Consider the following 19,939-nt stretch of genomic DNA (forward strand, 5'->3'; position numbering starts at 1 on the left):
TAAATTAACCGAAAAATTAAATAGACAGGTTTAAATCATATATTTTTAATTTATAAATTTATATGACAATGTACAAAATAAATCAATCATACCCAGTGAAGTCCCACCAATAGCAAAACTATAAGTAGGGTCTGGGGAGGGTGGGATGTAGGCACACCGTACCTCTATCCAAAATGATAGAGATGTGGTTTCCAGAGAGACCATCAGCTATAAAATACATATGTATGAGACAATATAAAAGAAATCAAAGTTTAACAGTAATATAATTAATAATAGCACTTTAGAAATAATAATAATAATAATAATAATAATAATAATAAATATGAAAAAAACAATAGATAAATGGATTTATTTAAAAAAAATGGATACACTTTTAAGCATATATTTATAATTTAATGATTAAAAAATTACTTTGTAAATTGAAAGCATATTAGTGTTTGTTCTTTAATTTACAATCTTCAACAATATACATAATAATATGTTAATGATAACATTTAAAATTATATTTTCAATATTTAATAAACATGGTTTGTTGTAGATTTTTGGATTTCACCAAGTATGTTGTGAAATAAATTCTAACAATGTACATTAGTATAATATGTAAATATTTATTTGTATAAAAGTGCATGATATAATACAAATAAAGTTTAAAGAAAGTGAATAATTTAATTAGATATAATATAAATGGAGTGTAAAAGGAAAATAAATAATTACTTATATATGCGATATATTAGTTTTGGAAGGGAAAGAATATTGAGGATTAACCACTAACTGACACGTGTCACAATTATTTTACTTTATTAGAGTAGGTAGATTTTTACCACTTGAAGCTTGTTTCACCAATTACCCTTTTATCATTTTTTTAAATGTTTTAAATAAATTAAGAATTTTTTGTTACAAGAGTTTGTGATACACGTAGTTCATACAACACTTGTGCATTTTGTTAAAGGAATTTAAAAAAAAGAAAAAACTGAAAGTATGTTAGTTTTTTTATTATATTTACCCTTGAATATATTGAAAATAGAAGTGCTCTTACTGCTGCTAGCCAAAAGCAAGCACATGGACTTCACTTATAAGTTATATTTGAAAACATTCATTTTGTGCCTTATGGCATTGAATTTTATTTATGTAACCAAGCTGAAATTTCAGACGCCAAGTTGAAAGAAATCAGAGTTAAAAAAATATAGTTTTGATGAAAGTCTTGTTCCTGCCTCCTTCCTTAGCAAGATAATATACAAAAGTAAACAAGTAGACAGACCAAAGGATTCCAAATTGTCAGATGCATGTTCAACAGCACCCAAAACCACCGGCAAAACAACACAAAATCTGTACTTGCAGCACTCACACCGGCCATGTCTGCAAATATGCACTAAGATTCCTACAGATGATCTATTTCATACTCTTGATGGATTTGTTTATATGATCTGGATCACCAACTATATGCACATGTATGCATCAATATTTAAATAATATCAATCATGAATGTGCACATACTCATACACAAATCTATGGTGGTTACAATAATCTTTATTAACGGTAACTTCAACTACAGATGACAAAAACTTTAATAAAAAAGATAGTTATATTTTCACTTGACAAATGCATAAACAGATTTACCCTTGTTCAGTTCCTGAACTCGGGTGCAAGATATGCTATAAACATTGAAACCTAAGCTATAAAAATCATCATTTTTTTGTACCGTATGCAACTATACATCAATCCTATAATGGGAATAACTTTTATCTACAAATTAGTACATAAAGAAGGCAGAAGCCAAAGATTAAAAAGAGCCGAGCCTGTTGACAAGCACCACGACAAGAACGCCATTGCAGCTGACAATTGATACCTGCTGCACATTTTTTTACCACAAAAGTATGCACTGGCTTCTGTTATCATGAAATCAGCCACACTGGCAGTTGAGCATGCTGCTGCTAGTGATAAGAATGACAGAACCTGTCATCATTTTCAAACTTGTTATCATCAGACAAACAGACAGACAGTTAAAGAACGTTTTTTTTATTATTAATTTTGCAAACCAGGTATAAAAAGAACGTACTCAGTCGCCTATAACGATTATCGACACGATTTGTACTTGACTAGATGGACGTTTTATAAATACGGAGAATGCATCAACCATTGCGAGCGTTAAACTCCACGGTATAGTTAAACCTTTGATTGTCACCAAGAAACTGAAACAAAACAAATATAGGAAATCAGTCATCATATACCTTACTATAATCAAGGATTCAGTACACAAATGAACATGTCAGTATCAATAATTCTAAAGTCAGCATAATGAATCCTAAATTATCACTCGTGTGAAGTGTTAAAACTTTCTATATGCAGTTAATGCGGAAAAGTATCGGATATCGGTCAAGGACTGTTATTTGAGATATTGGTTATTGCGGTGGGATATCGGTAATTTCAATATCATGCAGAATTTATATGTAAATAGCAATTTAACACTAACAATTCAGTATACATACTCTCCTCCTACCATTAACAAATTAACCTTTTGCAACTTACAAAACGCTAACGATTGTAGCAAGTAGGAAGTGGTTTAAGACACACTAAAAATTGACAATTAAGACATAAAAAATTGATATTGGGAAAATCGGTGGTCAGTATCACCGATATTATTGGTACGGATACTCTGACCGATATTCCGCAAGAGGTCTGATAACCAACCGCTATAGCAGCAATATTGACTGCATTTGTAAGTCATTAATATTGAAATGTGTGAAAATTGTTTGTTTATTAATCAGGAAGCAGGTGAGAGATTATTGGTTCACCAGTTAGGAAGCAGGTGGCACAAATTGTTGGTTGTTTCCTGATATGTAACAAACATAAAATTGAGTCTGTTAACTGCAACAATTAATTAATTATTTAATTTTGGCTAATTGAGAATTAGAATGAATTCGAAAACTGAGCAGAGCAAGAGGTTGATCGGCCTAAAAGCCTAAATTAGAATTAGAAATAAAAAAGTAAAAAGTACCAGAAAGAGGTATAGGCGTAGAATTCAACACCGAGGCACATGAAGAGAAGAGAAGCGAAGCGAGGGAGAAGATGGCCTGGCCTGGCCTAACCTCAGTGCTCAGCTTGCACTCGTTCCAACGGCACCTGGAAACTCTTCTTCCATTTATTATTATTATTATTAACTAATCTCATCCTGTGCTGTTGTTGTTGTTCTCAATTAGGTGATTGTCGGTGGTTGGATTGTCGATGGTTATTCTTCTCGACCTGCAAAACAGACACCGTGAGCTCGTCACTGAGAAGGGGGGGTTCCTCCTTGTGACCACCCTCCGGCGTGAGAATCAGACTAGATTGCTCTGAATATAAATGTATATTGAGAGAAATAGCTAGAGAGAAAATAAGATGATATGAGATGATCATACCGTTCCAAGGTGTTGGAGTATTTATAGCCGAAGGTAGGTTTCCAAGCAGGTACGGCCAGCTGTATAATATTCCTTTTCCACCAACTACGGGCTATGTTCGTGCCACGATGGGAGTTGGTGGGTAGGCAGCGGCTGATGGCGACGTTTTGTACTGGAGCGTGCTCCTTCTCGTACTATTGTCGGTGAGCTGTCACCCTGTGATTGGTTCATGGGTCGCTTTTACCAGATCTTGTCTATTTGTCCATACCTTAGTAGGTATAGTACAAAAGATCTTCTGGAAGCGTACGGACTGGCTCTTTTGGGCGGGAATATTCCCGCCCTGCTCATTCCTTCTTCAGGTGACATTGCTGAAGAGTTAGTGCCTTATGCGTGTAGCTTTACTGTTAGTGCGGGTAGCCTTCCCTCTTGGTTTGTACCTACAGCTGCGGGAACAGGCAGGGTACTGTACCAAGGGAGGCTTTCCTGCGGGAATAGCTGGCTTACTGCGTGTAAGGTCTTCATCTCTCTGAGCATGGTGGGTCCTGCGGATCCAGTTGGTCTTTGCGCAGACGTACCTCTTTAAGGTGAGTCTTGCGGGTCCAACTGGGCTTTGCTGGGACCTACCTCTTCAAGTCCCCCTAGTCCATTGTTCTTCTCATGAATTTTAATAAGTGAGGTGAACTTTTGGACTTTAAGCAAGGGGTTTTGAAAAGGGGGTTTTCGTTTTTTAAGGTTCTCCGTGGGGATTCTTCCCGCAGTTTTCCTAATGTCACTTGCAGAAAATTCCTGACTTTTTCTGCCTGATCTTTGGGTATGATGTGGGTAGGTGCGTAACTTCTCCGCAAGTCGGGAGCATCGAGTTTCACTTGTGTAGATTCTCCGCGGGGTATTGGTAGTTTTAGACATAGTGATCAGTTATGTTAAACAACCAATTCCACCTTGAAGCTTCAAACAATCTAGTTCTCAACGTTCCCGCCATGCGGGGGTGTTATTTCCCTTTCCGCAAGCATGACCCGTAAGATCCATCTTGGGTTCAATTCCCTGCAAGTGCTGAGTATGTGAAGGGTTTCGCCTTGACACTGTACCCGCACTTGTCTTATGGTTCCTTGTTTTCCAAGGTATTTTCTTGGCTTCAATTCCCTTCAAATGCTAAGTATGTGAAGGGTTTCGCCTTGACACTGTACCCGCACTTGTTTTATGGTTTCTTGATTTCCAAGGTAAGGGGGTATATTCCCTCTTATTTTTGAATCTTTTTGAATCTTTTTGAAATTCGAAAAATTGGTGAAAGGATAAGGACAATCCAAACGGCTGAAGGGACGTTGGCGTCTTCTGACGGTTTCAGGACGTGCAGGGAGTTATGACGACGTGACAGCATGTGGTCAATCAGGACGCTTTTTCAGGCGCGTGGGCGCGAGTTTCATGTCACGCGCCATTCTGACACCTGTTGCCAGCTTGCTTTATCCACGTGTCGCCCTTTCATTGCACCTGCGCTCTCTCTCTCCCCCGCATTAAATTCATCGCATTCATTGCGATGAGTATATAAGGGGGGAGAGGGTGCATCTCATTCCATACCTTCACTTCACTCTTTTCCTCTTAAAGCGATTTCCGGCGAATACTCATCCTTTCCGGCGAGCATTCTTCTGAAACCGCTCTTTTAACTTTTAAAATATGTCTTCTTCCACTCACGATCCTGAGGTTAACGTCGAGGAGTCTGACGTTTACTTCGAGAACCCGACGTCTACGTCCGATAAGGACGATAAGAGTACTGCTGGCGAGTGCCAGTGTACTCTTTCTGTCGATGTGTATCATTACATCGTCAAAAAGTTCATGCTGGAGCCGTACGAGCCAGAGTTTCCGGAGCCCCACCAGACGGTGTACGATGCCCCAAAGGGCAAGATAGGGGTGTACGCCTCATTCTTCATATATGGGAATCTAAGATTCCCATTAACGAAGTTCGTATACCGTGTTTTGGAGAAACATGGTGTGCATTTGACGGAGGTGCACCCAATGGCGATCGCTAAAGTTCGCCATTTCGAATGGGTGTGCCGTATTTTGGGCATCGAGCCCCGCGACGACCGTCTGATGACCTTCTACACCTGGAGGTGCATCTAGGGTTGGTATACCCTTGTTACCCGGATAAAGGGGTTAAAGATCTGTGCTACCGAGCATAGTCTTCGTTCTTGGAAGCGGGAGTTTTTCTTCATCTCCGCTCGCGTCGTCCCCAGCGCGATGACGTTCAAGAATGGGCGGTTGCTCCCCAACCTTCACGCCTCCAATTACCAGGAGACGGAATGGTTCGCCAAGATCTCCCAGATCCAGACTCCGGTTTATCGCTTCGCGGAGTCTGGGATGGTGATGCTCGGTATGAGCCACGTGTGGAAGGATGCTGGGTCTGGGACGCCGCAAATACCCATCGTCCTTGAATACGGTTTGAACTATTTCCCTTACGGTATGCTCTGTCTTTTATGTTGGTTTAGGGTTTTTCTTCTAACATTATCTTGTTTATTTCATAGGGGAACGACTTACAGTCGCTCTTGCATCCGCGGGAGACTGGTGGTCCAGCACGGTTGGGTACTCGTGATCTCGATGAGAACGATTTGCCCATTCTGGAGCAAACGGCGGATAGATTCGTAGAGGTTTACCCGCCGGGCCACGAAATTTTGAGTGCCACTCGACCAGGTAAGGAGTTTTTTAATCCTCGTCCTCTTCATGCTCAAACTTCTGCTGGAATTCCTCTGATTTTGTCATCTTCTGATGAGGGATCCGCAGATGGGCCTTTCTTTGTGAGGAAGAAGAAGGCTGCTGGCGTGAAGGGCAAGGCGAAGGTTACCTCCGTCGTCAACCTGGGAAATCAGTCTGATTCCGAGACTGAAAGTGAGGAGGCGGCGGGGAACCTTGGTGGTGGCGAGACCATTGTCTCGGAGGTTGAGACGGCTGTCACCTCCGAGCAACCAAGCGTTGTGACGGTGACTGGCGTGAAGAGGCCAGTTCCATCGGGTTCGTCTCCGCCTGTCAGGTCTTTCAAGATTAAGAAAACCCGTAAGTATATTTTTTGTGTACCTTTTCCGCATTTCTTTCCGCTATTGTTTTTAATATTGTTCTTTATGCAGGAGTGGATGTATCCGCTTTCCAGAGCGGTGCGGGAGGAAGCAGTTCAGGACCCACGACGATAGGTTTGGTCAATCTATCCAAGGCGATGACCCAGGCGGCTGCGCCTGTTTCTGGTGCTGGTTCAGTTGCTCATACTGTTGAAGCAACTGTTCCAGTTATGATGTCATCTCCGCCGGCCGTCAGTGCCATCTTCACTACATCCTTCACCGGACCGGCGGTGACATTTTCCGCGAGCACAGCTGCGGCGGCTACCACGGTTGTGAGTTCATCTCCGATGGTCTCCGCCTCCATGGCTTCTACATTGCCGCGTTCGGCGCCAGCGACTACCTCGTCCTCGGCCGGTGCTTCAGGTATGTTTAGAGTTGGGACCTCTAGACTTACCTCTGTTGATGAGGGAGTCCAACCTTTGCCTCCTTCCCATCTCCTTGACCTCTTGGATGGATATCCTTTAGGTTCAGGTGATGGGTTTAGCGGCTATCAGCCTGTTGTCGACCCTACAGGTGCGTGGGGTTACTTTGGCCTTTTATCCATTCTTATCATTTTTACCTAACTGTTTTTTGTTTTTTGCAGTTTCGGATTCCAATGAGGTGTATGCTCCAAGGTGGAATATCCGCCGAGGAACAACCCTAAGGACGGCTGCGGACTGTGTCGACTGGGCGCGCCATGCCGCCCCAAGCGGTGCGTTGGGGGAGGCAATGGCTAGCTACCAGGAGGGTAGGCTGTCCAACGAGCTCCGAATCCTCCTCGCCCGGATGCAGTAGCGCGACGAGTTGCTTTGTCGTGAAAACGACAAGTTAAAGACTGCGCGTAGCCTGGAGGTGGCTCAGGCGCGTTCGCTGCGGGAGGAAAACAAGAGGCTCGCCGCCATTGCTGCGGAGAAAGAGAAGGCCTTTAAGGACCTTGAGGTCGAGATCCAGGCCAGGCATGAGGCCCGTTCCAAGGCTACCCAAGCTGTTAACGAACAGCTTAGGTTGGCCAAGGAAACTGCGCGTAATGCGACCGAAAGGGCCACCAAAGCTAAAGCCGTTGCTGAGCCTCTGCGCGCTGAGAACGAAGTGCTTAGAGCCAAACTAGAGAAGCTTCAGCAGGCTCATGATGCTTTGGCTTTAGAAGATGCCAAGAAGCTGCAAGAGCTCTTGGATCAGAAGGGTATGCTTGATCGCACTGAGCGCAAGCTTAAGGGCGTTGAAGAGGCTGCTGCCAAGGATGTATTGCTTGCCAACCTCAACAAGAATGAAGCCGAACGCGCCCGCGATCAAGCTGAAGCTACCCTTCAAGAAGCTCTGGCCAATAAAGGATGGCTTCTACGAGAAGCGTTGCCGCAGGTACGCATAGTTCCTTAATTTCTTTGCTTTACGCTTCTTTATACTTAGAAGTTTTTTATATATATATATTTGTAGGTTGTGCATCGGATTTTCGCGAACACATCTTATGACGATGCTATGAGTGTAGCCCTCAACGCTTCTCATGAGGATGGGGAGAAAGCTGGTTTCCTGCTTGGTCTAGAATTTGCAGAGAAGGGCATCCCGCCTTCTAACTTTCCTTTACACGTTGTTGACACTGAAGCTGCCTACGACCAAGCCGTGAACCAGTATGCTGCCTTCCCGTATCCGGTTGGGGAGAAGGTGAATGAAATTGCTGCTGCTGATGACGGGCTAGCTGTTCTCAAAGCTTTCCTTGAACCGCCGCAGCCAACTGATGGTGCGGGTTCAAGTGGGTTCGGAGGGAGTGGTCCCGAAGCTTGAACCTTGAGATCCCTTCCAACCGTTAGGGTAGATTTGTATTTTTGCAGGCGGGTATATACATAGCCATTTTGTAATGTCAGAACTTTTATTGTGAATATAAATGTTTTGTTAACGCCTTGCCTTGTAAACATTATATGACTTGCTCATGCATATTTTAGTTAAACATAGCAATTTTCTAAGTGTTTTGAATAAGTTAACCTTTCGACGCGTGATTGATAATAGGTTAATGTTCAGTTTCCTCTATCATGATTGTGCGGGTAGGACCGTCACTTTCACTTAGTAGGATGACCAAACTTCACCTATATATTACCTGCGTGAAGGTTTTCCTCATCTTTTCCTTAGAAATTTTCTACCGTTTTTGTGTTTATGCGGGTTTCGCCGCTTTCCACACGCAACGACTTACTTCCTCCCTCACTTATTTATGCGGTGAATACCGGCATATCAGTGTGGTCAGTTCATATGTATTAAAGGTAAGGCTATCAACACAATGTGATAAGGAGAATCATTTCCATTAGAAGTGGCTCTAGGCCTTTTCTTTACAAGTTTGGAATTGATCTACATGTAACATCTGCGTAATTGAGCTCCATTCCATGTTCTTGGGATGGGAGTGCCATCGAGCCTTTCGAGCCGGTATGCGCCCTTTCCCAAAACTTCTTTAATAATGTATGGTCCTTCCCAGACCGGGGCCAGCTTTCCTGGGCGCTCTTGGTTCGAAGCCTCGTTGTTACGCAGTATGTAGTCTCCGACATTGAAGTTGCAGAGTTTTACCCGCGTGTTGTAGTACTTTTGCATTTGTCGCTTGTAGTTCTCTTCACGCGCTGCGGCTAAGTTTCTGCGTTCTTCGGTTAGCATAAGGTCTAACCGTCTTTCCGCATCATTGTCTTCTGGTTGAGTTATGACTCTTGGTGAGGGTAAACCGATCTCGACTGGAACCATGGCTTCAGTGCCATAGGTGAGGCTGAACGGGGTTTCACCCGTGCTTGCCTTTTTTAGCGTTCTGTTCGCCCAAAGGACGTGTGGAACTTCGTCCACCCAGCCGGATCTATGCTCCAAGAGTCTTTTCTTTATGCCGTCGACGATGCTCTTGTTTGCTCTTTCCACCTCACCATTACCCTGCGGGTGTGCCACTGAGGTAAAGGTGTGGGTGATTTGAAGTTCTTTCAGCCACTTTTTTAGCTTCTGGTTAGCAAAGTTGGTGCCGTTATCGCTCACCAAATTCTGGGGAATACCCGTGATCATCGCGACACCCTTAGCTGTTGGCCATCCCATCATGCCATGGACCGAAGACACCACGGCATTAAATCTTGCCATCCCATCTCTCCCGAAGAGAATGTCGTATGTGTGGTGTGGCTTCCTCATTACGACGAAGTCCACGTCTTCTGTGCGGGAGTACTTCCCGTCCGTGAGAGTGACGAGGAAAGATAGGATACCCAAGGGGGTGTTTGTGCTGCCGTCAAACCCTTCCATCGAGGCGTAAACCGTTTCTAGGCGTTCTTTGTCTTCGTCGTCTAGCTTGTCGAAGAACTGCCTATACATGATCGTTGACGAAGCGCCGTTATCAGCAAGAGTGCGGGAGGTGATGTAGTGCCCCAGCTGACTTTTGATGACTATGTGGCCTTCTTTGTTGGGTCCTCCTGGCACACGCGGGAAGCGCACTTCAGCTTCCTTCCACGCACTTGGCTCTGTTGTTCGTCGTTTTCTTCCTCTGACGTTGCCATGAACCATGTGAATGCTGATGTCGATGGGCTTTCGTCCGTTGCCCTTGTACCGATTTTCATTCCTCCCTCCGTTCTTGATTGACGCCACGAGGTGTGTAAGTTTTCCATCTTTGACGAATGTGTCGACGATATCCTTCAAAGATGTGCATTCCTCCGTGGTGTGGCCTTTGGTCTCGTGGAAGTCACAGGATTTGCTCTGATCAGCGTTATGACGCTGTCGGATTATTGGAGCCTTTGGCCATGGGAGTTTCTCGGTGGCAAATATCTCGGTGACGCTTTTGGTGAGTGGCGTCCATCTGGGATTCCGGTTTGACGAGTGCGTATTGTCCCTTCCGCCTAAGAGAGGGCGAGAGCTGGATGAGGTGTCAAAGTTTATCCTTGACTGCCAAATACCAAGCTTCCTCTTCTTATTTTGTCGGGCGGTACATACGTTATTTTCTCTTGTTTTCTGCGTGTAGAGGTTTGTGCTTTGGGGAAGGTTTCTACCCAGTTGCTTCTCCGTCTCGGCAAAGCGTTTAGCTGCCGTCATGATGGCATCCCACGTGGTGGGCATGCCATCTTTACCCGTCAACGTGCGGATGAGCTCTGGGTATTCAGCGCCCTGGATGAAAGCGGCGCGAACAAGATCTTCACTAATGGTGCCCAGACTTAGCTTCTTTGAGTTGAAGCGAGTGATGAAGTCTAGCAAAGATTCGTCTTCCTCTCTGACGCAGTTGAGGATCGTCCACTGCTCTTCAGTATATTTTCTTTGTTGACTGAAGTGCTGGCTGAACTTGTGCTGGAAGTCTGCCCAATCATAGATGTGGTGGACCGGTAGACGATCAAACCACGCTCTGGCTGCCCCGACGAGCGTCATCTGGAACATGTAGCACCATGTGGGTTCCGTCCAATTGCTGACGGTTGCCCCCGCTATAAATCTGTTCAAGTGATCGTCCGGGTCAGATACGCCATCGTAAGTGCCTATGTTGGATATCTGTTTGGCACTCTTTGGAGCGATTGCTTCCGCAATGTCTCTTGCAAACTTGGACGTTCCTGCATTTGCAACAGTTGGTCTGAAAGTTTTGGATAAGTCACGTGGGTTTCCCCCGTGCTCTTTGGCTTGAAAGTTTCTCCAAAACTTCTTTTCGAGCGGAAGTCTGCTTCTTTACGCTTCCCTTTCGCCTTATGACGAGGGTTTGCGTCACTGTCAAATTCTTCCCAATCATCATCCGAATACTCGCAATCATTGCTCATGTTGAGCTGTTGTCGAGTGCTTCCGAATTCGTCATTGGCCTGTTGGAGTGAACGTAAACGTTCATCCAACTCAGCTTGGAATTCTTTCTGACGTGCTTCCGCCCAAGCTTTAACTTGATCTAGTGTTTGCGGGGAAGCCTCGTCCAATGAATCCCAGGGGAGGATTGTTTACTGCACTTGCCCCGGCTTGGGTAACCAGGGTAGTGTTCGTAAAAATCGTGTATTCACCGGTGTTCCCCCCAGTAGCTAGGGTTGTGATTACCGGAGTTTCTTGGTCACTCGGTGGCCTTGGCATCGGAGTAACCTTAACCATCTTCCCAGAAGTTCGAAAAAACTGAGAAAGAGAATTAGTTCTAGCTTAATGCACGGATGGCGCCAATGAAGAAACACTAAATGACCCCGGCAGATTACGGATAATCTTAGGGTTAAGTAGATGTTTACCACGAGGGTTAGGTCCGGCAAAGATGGTTATTCTTCTCGACCTGCAAAACAGACACCGTGAGCTCGTCACTGAGAAGGGGGGGGTTCCTCCTTGTGACCACCCTCCGGCGTGAGAATCAGACTAGATTGCTTTGAATATAAATGTATATTGAGAGAAATAGCTAGAGAGAAAATAAGATGATATGAGATGATCATACCGTTCCAAGGTGTTGGAGTATTTATAGCCGAAGGTAGGTTTCCAAGCAGGTACGGCCAGCTGTATAATATTCCTTTTCCACCAACTACGGGCTATGTTCGTGCCACGATGGGAGTTGGTGGGTAGGCAGCGGCTGATGGCGACGTTTTGTACTGGAGCGTGCTCCTCCTCGTACTATTTTCGGTGAGCTGTCACCCTGTGATTGGTTCATAGGTCGCTTTTACCAGATCTTGTCTATTTGTCCATACCTTGGTAGGTATAGTACAAAAGATCTTCTGGAAGCGTACGGACTGGCTCTTTTGGGCGGGAATATTCCCGCCCTGCTCATTCCTTCTTCAGGTGACATTGCTGAAGAGTTAGTGCCTTATGCGTGTAGCTTTACTGTTAGTGCGGGTAGCCTTCCTTCTTGGTTTGTACCTACAGCTGCGGGAACAGGCAGGGTACTGTACCAAGGGAGGCTTTCCTGCGGGATCAGCTGGCATACTGCGTGTAAGGTCTTCATCTCTCTGAGCATGGTGGGTCCTGCAGATCCAGTTGGTCTTTGCGCAGACGTACCTCTTTAAGGTGAGTCTTGCGGGTCCAACTGGGCTTTGCTGGGACCTACCTCTTCAATAGCCATCGGCGATGGTGCGTGCAGGCCATTCCACGTTTGTTGAATGAACAAGAATAAAAGTAACGACGTCAGTCAGATCGAAAGAGACGACGATGATGGATTCATATTATTATAATTAATTAATTAATTAATATTACCTTTTCTTTTGACCTCTTTTATGTCCCTTTTTTAATTTTCAAATTGTTATTTTTTTCCAATGTGTCTTAAATACCGGTTTGTACGGGCTGGTTACCGGTTATACAGGATTTCGAATAAGTAGTTGGTAGTTAGAGTCCGGTATGTTTAGACGGCTTGTTAGAGCATCGAATAGCTGATTTTTATAAAAAATAGCGGTTTAAGACCGATAGATTTTTGGTATTTTTTGCCACTCATATCTTTTAAAAATGACTTTTAGCCTAACAGATAAAATTAAAATGAGTAAACCAGTAAACGATGTCTTAAACCTATTTTACACTTTTATTTAAAAAAAAAACTTTGTTTAAAAGTATTTTTGTATTATTTTTAATTGTGAATTAGCTTTTGGATTTTTTGTTATTATTGAGTCATATACTTTTAAACTATTGTTTAGTTGAAAGTAGCATTTATATAAAAACTAGTTTTTATCCCCCATATTACGGGGGCTGTGTTTCTTTTTTGTGTCTAATATTTATACTTTCTTGGATTTTAATTTTTATTATATCGTAGGAAAGTTAATAATTTACTTAGGTTTGATGATGAAAGAGTTTCACAAATAAATGAGATGTTATAACCCGTTTATAAGCTATGAGTTTGCTGAGACTCATGAGCCGCTTATTTTTTTACGACAAAATTGTTTATTAATAATATATTTTTATTTAAAAAATTGGATATCTTAATATTTGATAAAATTAATTTTTAATATAATGAAATGTTATAACCTGTTTAAGGGTTATCCGCGTTTTGTGAGACTCATACCCATGAATTCAGGTCAAATAATGAAAAGCCTATATTTGAGAATAAAGCAATCTGGTGGCTTGAGAGAATTTAGAGAGCTTTCGTTTATATATGTATTTAAGATTAAGATTATAGAGTAAATTATTCAACCCAGTTCAACCGATTGTACTATTATTTAACTCAGTCCGATATGAGAAATATACTGGTTTTTGAAATATTAGATTTAGGTAACTCAATGACAAAAGACAACCTTGTATGTCAAACACACCATCTCATGTTTCATGGACAATCCGTCACCTGAAGGCCTACTACTATAAAACCCGGTTGAAACCAGCCTAACAGTTTATTTTCCTTCAATGTCAGTTGCGTTAAAGTTGATTGGCTTAATTTGAAAACAAAAATTATTATTATTATTATTATTATTATTATTATTATTATATGACTTACAATTTGATTAGATGTCTTTTTCCGGATTTATTGTAATTGAATTGACATTGATTTACTTTAATGTGAATGTGATTAAATATCCAACACCATGTGTGATGCATATCCAAAGTCATAATGTATCCATTGACCATTTGCTTTGTCTTTTTGAGGAATGGTCGCCTCCTTTGAATGAAGAAAATAAGTATTAAGGGTTGTTTTATGGTCGAGCTTACTATTGAAGTTTGATATTGCATATGATGATCGACTAACATGACAACATCCTAAAGCAAAACTAGTTTATCTTCCTGTATTTAAACCTGATTAATGAAGGAAGACTATCATTGAGAATATGACTGAAAAAACTTAAATGGCAAACATCGCAAAACCATAAAATTTAGTGACGATCCAAAAAATTTAGCCAGAGGGTGCAAAAAATAATTTCAACTTAGAACTCGTCAATTCAAACTAAAACTCAATCTGTATTTAGCAAAAAATTGGTTGATGGCAGACTTGAAAGCCAAAGAAGATGTCTCCATCACATGAACAAGACCAACAAATCGCACTTTAACAAGTCCTCGTTTATCAACGTATCGTAATACAATTGCCATTTGTTGTTTTTTGACACGTCAACTAACAAAGCAAACACATCATCACCGATGTCTTTGAAAATAGAATTTTAGAACCTCTTCCTTAAAACACATCATCACTAATTATTACCTGCGGGTTTTGGCAATTCTCGAAGTTCCTTATAATGGAGTAGAATTAAGTCCATAATTTCCAAAAAAATTTCTTTGCAAAGAGATTCATTGCTCTCGTCATGACCACGAAAGGATAATGTATTTTTCAAGCATAATCTACAATCATTAATGGTAGCATTCAGTTGAAGTCGATTCACTTTTTTCACCATATCATCTTGCTTATGAAAAACAAGTGGCAATAGAGTGATTTTGATTTACTAGATCTTCACATCTTTTAAGTGCTTTATTGTGAGCACTACCGACATTACCAACATGTTTAACAAGTCTTTCTGGTTTATTCCAAGAATTAAACCCATTTGACGCAAATATATCACGCCCCCTTGGTTCCCAACATAATTTGCAAATAGGTAACAACACAAGCAAAATACTTTGTTCTCTTTTACACTATATTCTAACCAATTACCGTACTAATCATACCAATCTGTGTTGAAATGTCGTTCTGTAGACCCTATATCTCTTTTTGAAAAGACATGACCATGTCCACCTGGTTGACAAGGTCCATTTGGCAAATACTTTCTCCATATTTCATCTCTTTGATTAAGGTGATAATCTAAAATTCGTTTTCTATTGATAGGATCCCAAGGAAGATTATTTAGATCAACTAAACTTGGTCCAACGGACAGTGTTTTCGTTTCAAAGACAAGAATCTTCCCATAGTCATCATAGCTAAAAGCCCTTACTGCACAAATAAAATGGATTACAAAGTTAAATAGTGTTGAACTTTAAAAAAAATAACAATAATAATAAACGATACACTCAAACAATGAATAAATTAGAAAGCTAGAAACCAAATAATCATTCACTATAAGACAACAAATATCACATGCCTTTTGATTTTGAAGAAAAGGGTATTGTTTTTTTTAAACAGAAGATCAAAACTGGTTACTGGACTTGCAGTTGCAGAATTTAAATACAAAAGAAATAAATTAACAAGTAATGAACCGTGAATCATGAATATTTGTTTTATATTAGAATATAATCAAGAATTCAAAATCACAATTTACAAAATAAATCTAACCTGAGATGTCACGTGTGAAGCCGTTATCACCCTAATCTGTTCGTCTCCCACTAATTCCAAATTTTCAATTAAAGTGGTTGGGCAATTAACCAATATGGGCTTAATTGTTATTGTTCATAACAAAATTAAATTTGGGCTTGAAAATTTTGGCTTAAACATTAAAAGTTAAGTTTGCGGCACTAAAAAAATTATGAATGAGTCACTAAATTTTTTTTTTGGATGGGTCACTTGGGTCTTTGGACCTAATATATTCAAATTTATAAAGGAAACTATGGACTTGAGTGGGTGCAAACGCTCCCCCTAGCCGAACATTGAATCCGCCCCTGCCAAGAAATTGAATAGATCATTAAAGAACAAGAGAAAACACTATTGAAGTTAGAGCGCACCGACTGAGAAAACAAAGCAATCACTCACACACATCATTCGATTGACCTTAGAAATTGTGATTGGAAACTTGAAATGCTCACAGCATAAGAGGGCCATTTGTAAGCATTGATGGGAACAAGTTCATCATAGGATAGAAAAAATCAAATTTTCGACTACTAATCAACTATGATGGAATGAGTATGTAAAAATAACTGCAATAAGACTTGCATTAAGTTAGAGGACACTATGGAGGAATTGATAACGTCAGTTCACACAGTCACTCAAAGATTACTACTTGTCGTTTGATGCCTTACTGAATATTTGCAAAGAATATTCAGTAAAATGCGATCTTCCAAAAGATTTACGCAAACTTTCCTTTGTGCTCGTTTCAACTCTAAATGCGATCTCCCCTCTTCGCAAACTGCCGATTTCCTCTCTATTCTTTCTTCCGGTTCTATTTGGCCCAATGGTGCTCCATCTAAGAGGCTGTTTGGTAGCATCTTAATGGCCATTAAGAGACAACATCTTAATGATTCATAATTTTTTAATGGTTAAAAGGTAACATTAAGTCTGAATATTTAATATGTAACATCTTAATGGCTACCTCTTATCCATTCAGACTTAAAGTTACCTGCTGAAATATGTGCTTACTTTCAATTCAATATCAAAACATTTTGTTTACATAAATACTTGCTAACAATTTATTTTCTTGTATTGTATTTTTAATATGTTTCCGAGACACTATGGACTTTTGGAGTATTGGCTAGATGGCTACTTATAGGCTTTGGATGCTAGCTTGGACCTAAAGCCGGAGATGTGAAGGCCAGCCCACATGGGTTTATTAAACCGAAAAATATTTTCTATTTCGGGTTGGTTGTTATTCATCTTCTTGATTCCGGTTAGGGTTTCGGGTTTCTATTGTTAGAGTGTTGTTTCTGTAATAGTTCGGTGTTTAGAACATCACAAGATGGTCTAAGTTCTTTTATTTTCTTATCTATCTTATGTTCATCTTTGGGTTGATTTATTCTAGAGTTTTTGTTCTAATTTGTGAATTTTCTCATCAGTTGATAAAGAAGTATGATTTGTGACATTACCTCTTAATAATTAAGAGGTTATGAATCATTAAGATGTAGCATTTTAATAGCCATTAAGAAGCTACCAAATAACCCAAAAGTAGTTAAGTGTAGTCATTTCTAGTTAGCCCAATTAATTTTAGGATAAGTGATAACTGAAACAGATTGCAGCCCATGTTTAATTGTTTATAACATAGTAAAGCAAAGCCCTACACGTTGAATGATCATCAAGTCATCAAAATAATTGCATTGTGTAAAATTAAAACCAATTACATATTACCAAATATAAACTTGCAACAATTAAAAATATTATATAGCTTTCAACAAATGAAAACATTTAAAAAAACACGATGATGACAAAGTTAATTTAACTTATGTCAACGTATATAATCTAAGTTTGAACTTACTAACTTTCATCGTTTCTTGGCAAATTTTTTATGCCTTGTGTAGTCTTTTTAAATATTTAATTATGTCATTCTGCCTCAAAGTTAATCTCCGGTCACAACATAATAAAATACGCCATCATAGTAATTTTAGAATAGAGAGCATATACAGGCAATCAAGCTACATTAAGGTTCATTAAAATTGAACCGTCCACGCGCCTTTTGTTAGGTTTTGATGGTGTGCATAACCCGAGCTCACAACTCCACAGATGTTTCATATGATCCGAAAGTCTTGATTTCGGATGTCCTAACTTGAGTTTAATGCTCTGATTTTTGGGGATCCAGAACTCGTTCCAGACTTGTTGGATCCAGAGTTTATTTAATAAAATATTAGGACTGGTGCATTAGTCATCTCAAAATTATGGCATGATTTGTATACGGTATTAAATGAATATATATACCATAAATTTAAATAAATCATGTTGGTGTATTCTCATTGTTCATGTTGGTGCATTATACTGATTATGCTCATCACATACTATCTCAACATCCAAAACAACTCATTCATCTTCAAAGAACCAGCCAGCATCACTGCCTATTGGCTCTCGAAAAGGCTTGTTAATCACAATTAGATACCCGAAAGTAGATCACAGCATTCATTAATTATAAGTATTGTTGATAATATACAAGCCAGAAATACAAGAATACTAAAAACTCATCACTCCAACTGCGCATACCAAACACCCTGAATCTTCACATCCTTAGGAGCTTTAGCCCCAAGATCAGTATCTGAAGGCTGAATACTCTCAAACACCCCAATCACTTCACCTGTATCCGGCTTGCTCGATGTCACACTCAACGTGATCTTCCCGGTCCCTGATGCTGTGTTCTTTACATTCTCTTTTTGCAACTCCTCTTCATCCCCTCTCCCGCCGGCTGGCAGAGCCACCGCATTGTCATAACCGGTGGACCCACCTCTACCCTTTGGGTCAAGAAAAGACGACCCTCGGTATGATGGCACTAGAAACTCCCCACCAAAGCTCTCGGGTTTACCCGAAGCCACAAGCTGCTTGATTGTAAACAAGAACGGGACACGTTCACCTCCCGGAAGCTGAACGGTCACAGCAGCGTAGTCGATCCCGTCTTTTTCTTCAAACTTTATGGTCCCGTCGGAAGATACTTCTAGCGGGCCCTCGATTTCATCAAGTGTGTAGGTTAAACGGGTCATGAGTTTGGTTTTTTGGAAGTCTGGTGGAGCGTTCTTGGCTATACCCTCAGCTTTGACTGTGAAAGATGTGGGTTCTAAACAGAACTTCTTGGCGTTGTATTTGCCTGGCTTGATCGCGAAGCCGTCCACACCGCCTTCAATGGTTGGGCATTGGTTAGCGGTTCCGGTCCCTTTTACTTCCAAGTATGTCTTGCTTTGGATTTCATCAAAAGTTAGCCTTTTTGGACTTCCCTCTGCACTTGCTCCCTGACATACGTTTACATTTATTATCATTAAATCATCACATAAAAGTTCATGCATACATGAGTTAATTACACATAACATAAGCTAAATAAACGTGATCAAAAGCAATCCTTATGATGCAAGCATAATCAAAGCTTAAGGAACCAGATATAAATTGATATTCATCGGTTGGAACCGGTATGCTCACTTAGGAATTTCAACAAACAGTTGGCATGCAAAAATTAACAATCCATTACACAAGTATTAATAAGGAAAACCAACAAAATATGGAATACCAAGATCAATATATGAACAGATAAACAATGACACACAGTTGTACTCACACAGACATTTCAACAAACAGTTGGCATGCTAAGATTAACATTTCACTAGGCTAGTATTAACATAAAAAAATCAACAAACAGTTGGAGTGGTAAAATCAATATAAGAACAAATTAATAATACCCACTTAAACATTTCAACAAACAGTTGGCATACTAAGATCAAATACCCAGTTAGGCATTTCATCAAACACTTGGTGTGCAAGGAGGACATACCGAGACAACAAGAGCCGATGTAGCAAGAGCAAATCCAGCAATCTTGGCTGCGTCAGTGCATCTTTGAGCAAAGTCCTTAAGGTCAGCTTGAAGAGAGCAAGAAACCCTAGAATATCCAGTGGAGTCAACACCAAAGGCCTTGCAGATGCTGGGAGAAGACTTGAGTTGTTGTACCTTGGCCGGTGTCATGAATGTTGCTGCTGCCTGTAAAGAAGCTGCCATATTGGTTGCTGCTTCTCCAAAACCCAATTGGAGAATTTGGGGTTGAAGAAGATATGAATGTATGTATGTATGTATGGTGGAATTGGTTTTGATGGGATAAGCAGATAGGATAAGGTGTTGTTTCATTGGCTGCTTTAAACTCTATGTGGTGTTTGAGTTGTGACATGTGGCTAAGGATCAAAATACTTCGTTGTCATTTTTACACATGGCTGGTAGTGAGTAGTGACGGATTGGGTTTTCAAAACTATTCGAATTTGAATCCGTATTCGAATTATCCGACTATTCAAATCCGAAATATCCGAAAATTCGGGAATCAAAAAATTCGGATATTTGAATCCCGGAT

General features: G+C 40.8%; 1 protein-coding gene and 1 pseudogene across 2 annotated transcripts; both read right to left on the minus strand.

The window, feature by feature from the left end:
• Positions 1 to 1,564: 1,564 nt before the first annotated feature.
• LOC143582327 (CASP-like protein 5C3) lies at positions 1,565 to 3,139 on the minus strand (annotated as a pseudogene). Its single transcript, XR_013143952.1, has 3 exons — positions 2,996 to 3,139; positions 2,057 to 2,189; positions 1,565 to 1,953 (listed from the first exon to the last, which is right to left on the minus strand). The product of XR_013143952.1 is annotated as a CASP-like protein 5C3 (transcript).
• Positions 3,140 to 18,013: 14,874 nt separating this feature from the next.
• On the minus strand, positions 18,014 to 19,653 carry LOC143582326 (oxygen-evolving enhancer protein 1, chloroplastic-like). The gene is made up of 2 exons (XM_077064925.1): positions 19,375 to 19,653; positions 18,014 to 18,841 (listed from the first exon to the last, which is right to left on the minus strand). The coding sequence occupies exons 1-2, from the start codon at positions 19,594 to 19,596 to the stop codon at positions 18,086 to 18,088; spliced, it is 978 nt and encodes a 325-aa protein (XP_076921040.1). The 5' UTR covers positions 19,597 to 19,653; the 3' UTR covers positions 18,014 to 18,085.
• Between the last annotated feature and the right edge of the window lie 286 nt (positions 19,654 to 19,939).

The sequence above is a fragment of the Bidens hawaiensis genome, unplaced genomic scaffold, assembly GCF_021521415.1.
Source record: "Bidens hawaiensis isolate Kalapana, Puna unplaced genomic scaffold, B.hawaiensis_p1.1 tig00031530_1, whole genome shotgun sequence".
Taxonomy (NCBI): domain Eukaryota; kingdom Viridiplantae; phylum Streptophyta; class Magnoliopsida; order Asterales; family Asteraceae; genus Bidens; species Bidens hawaiensis.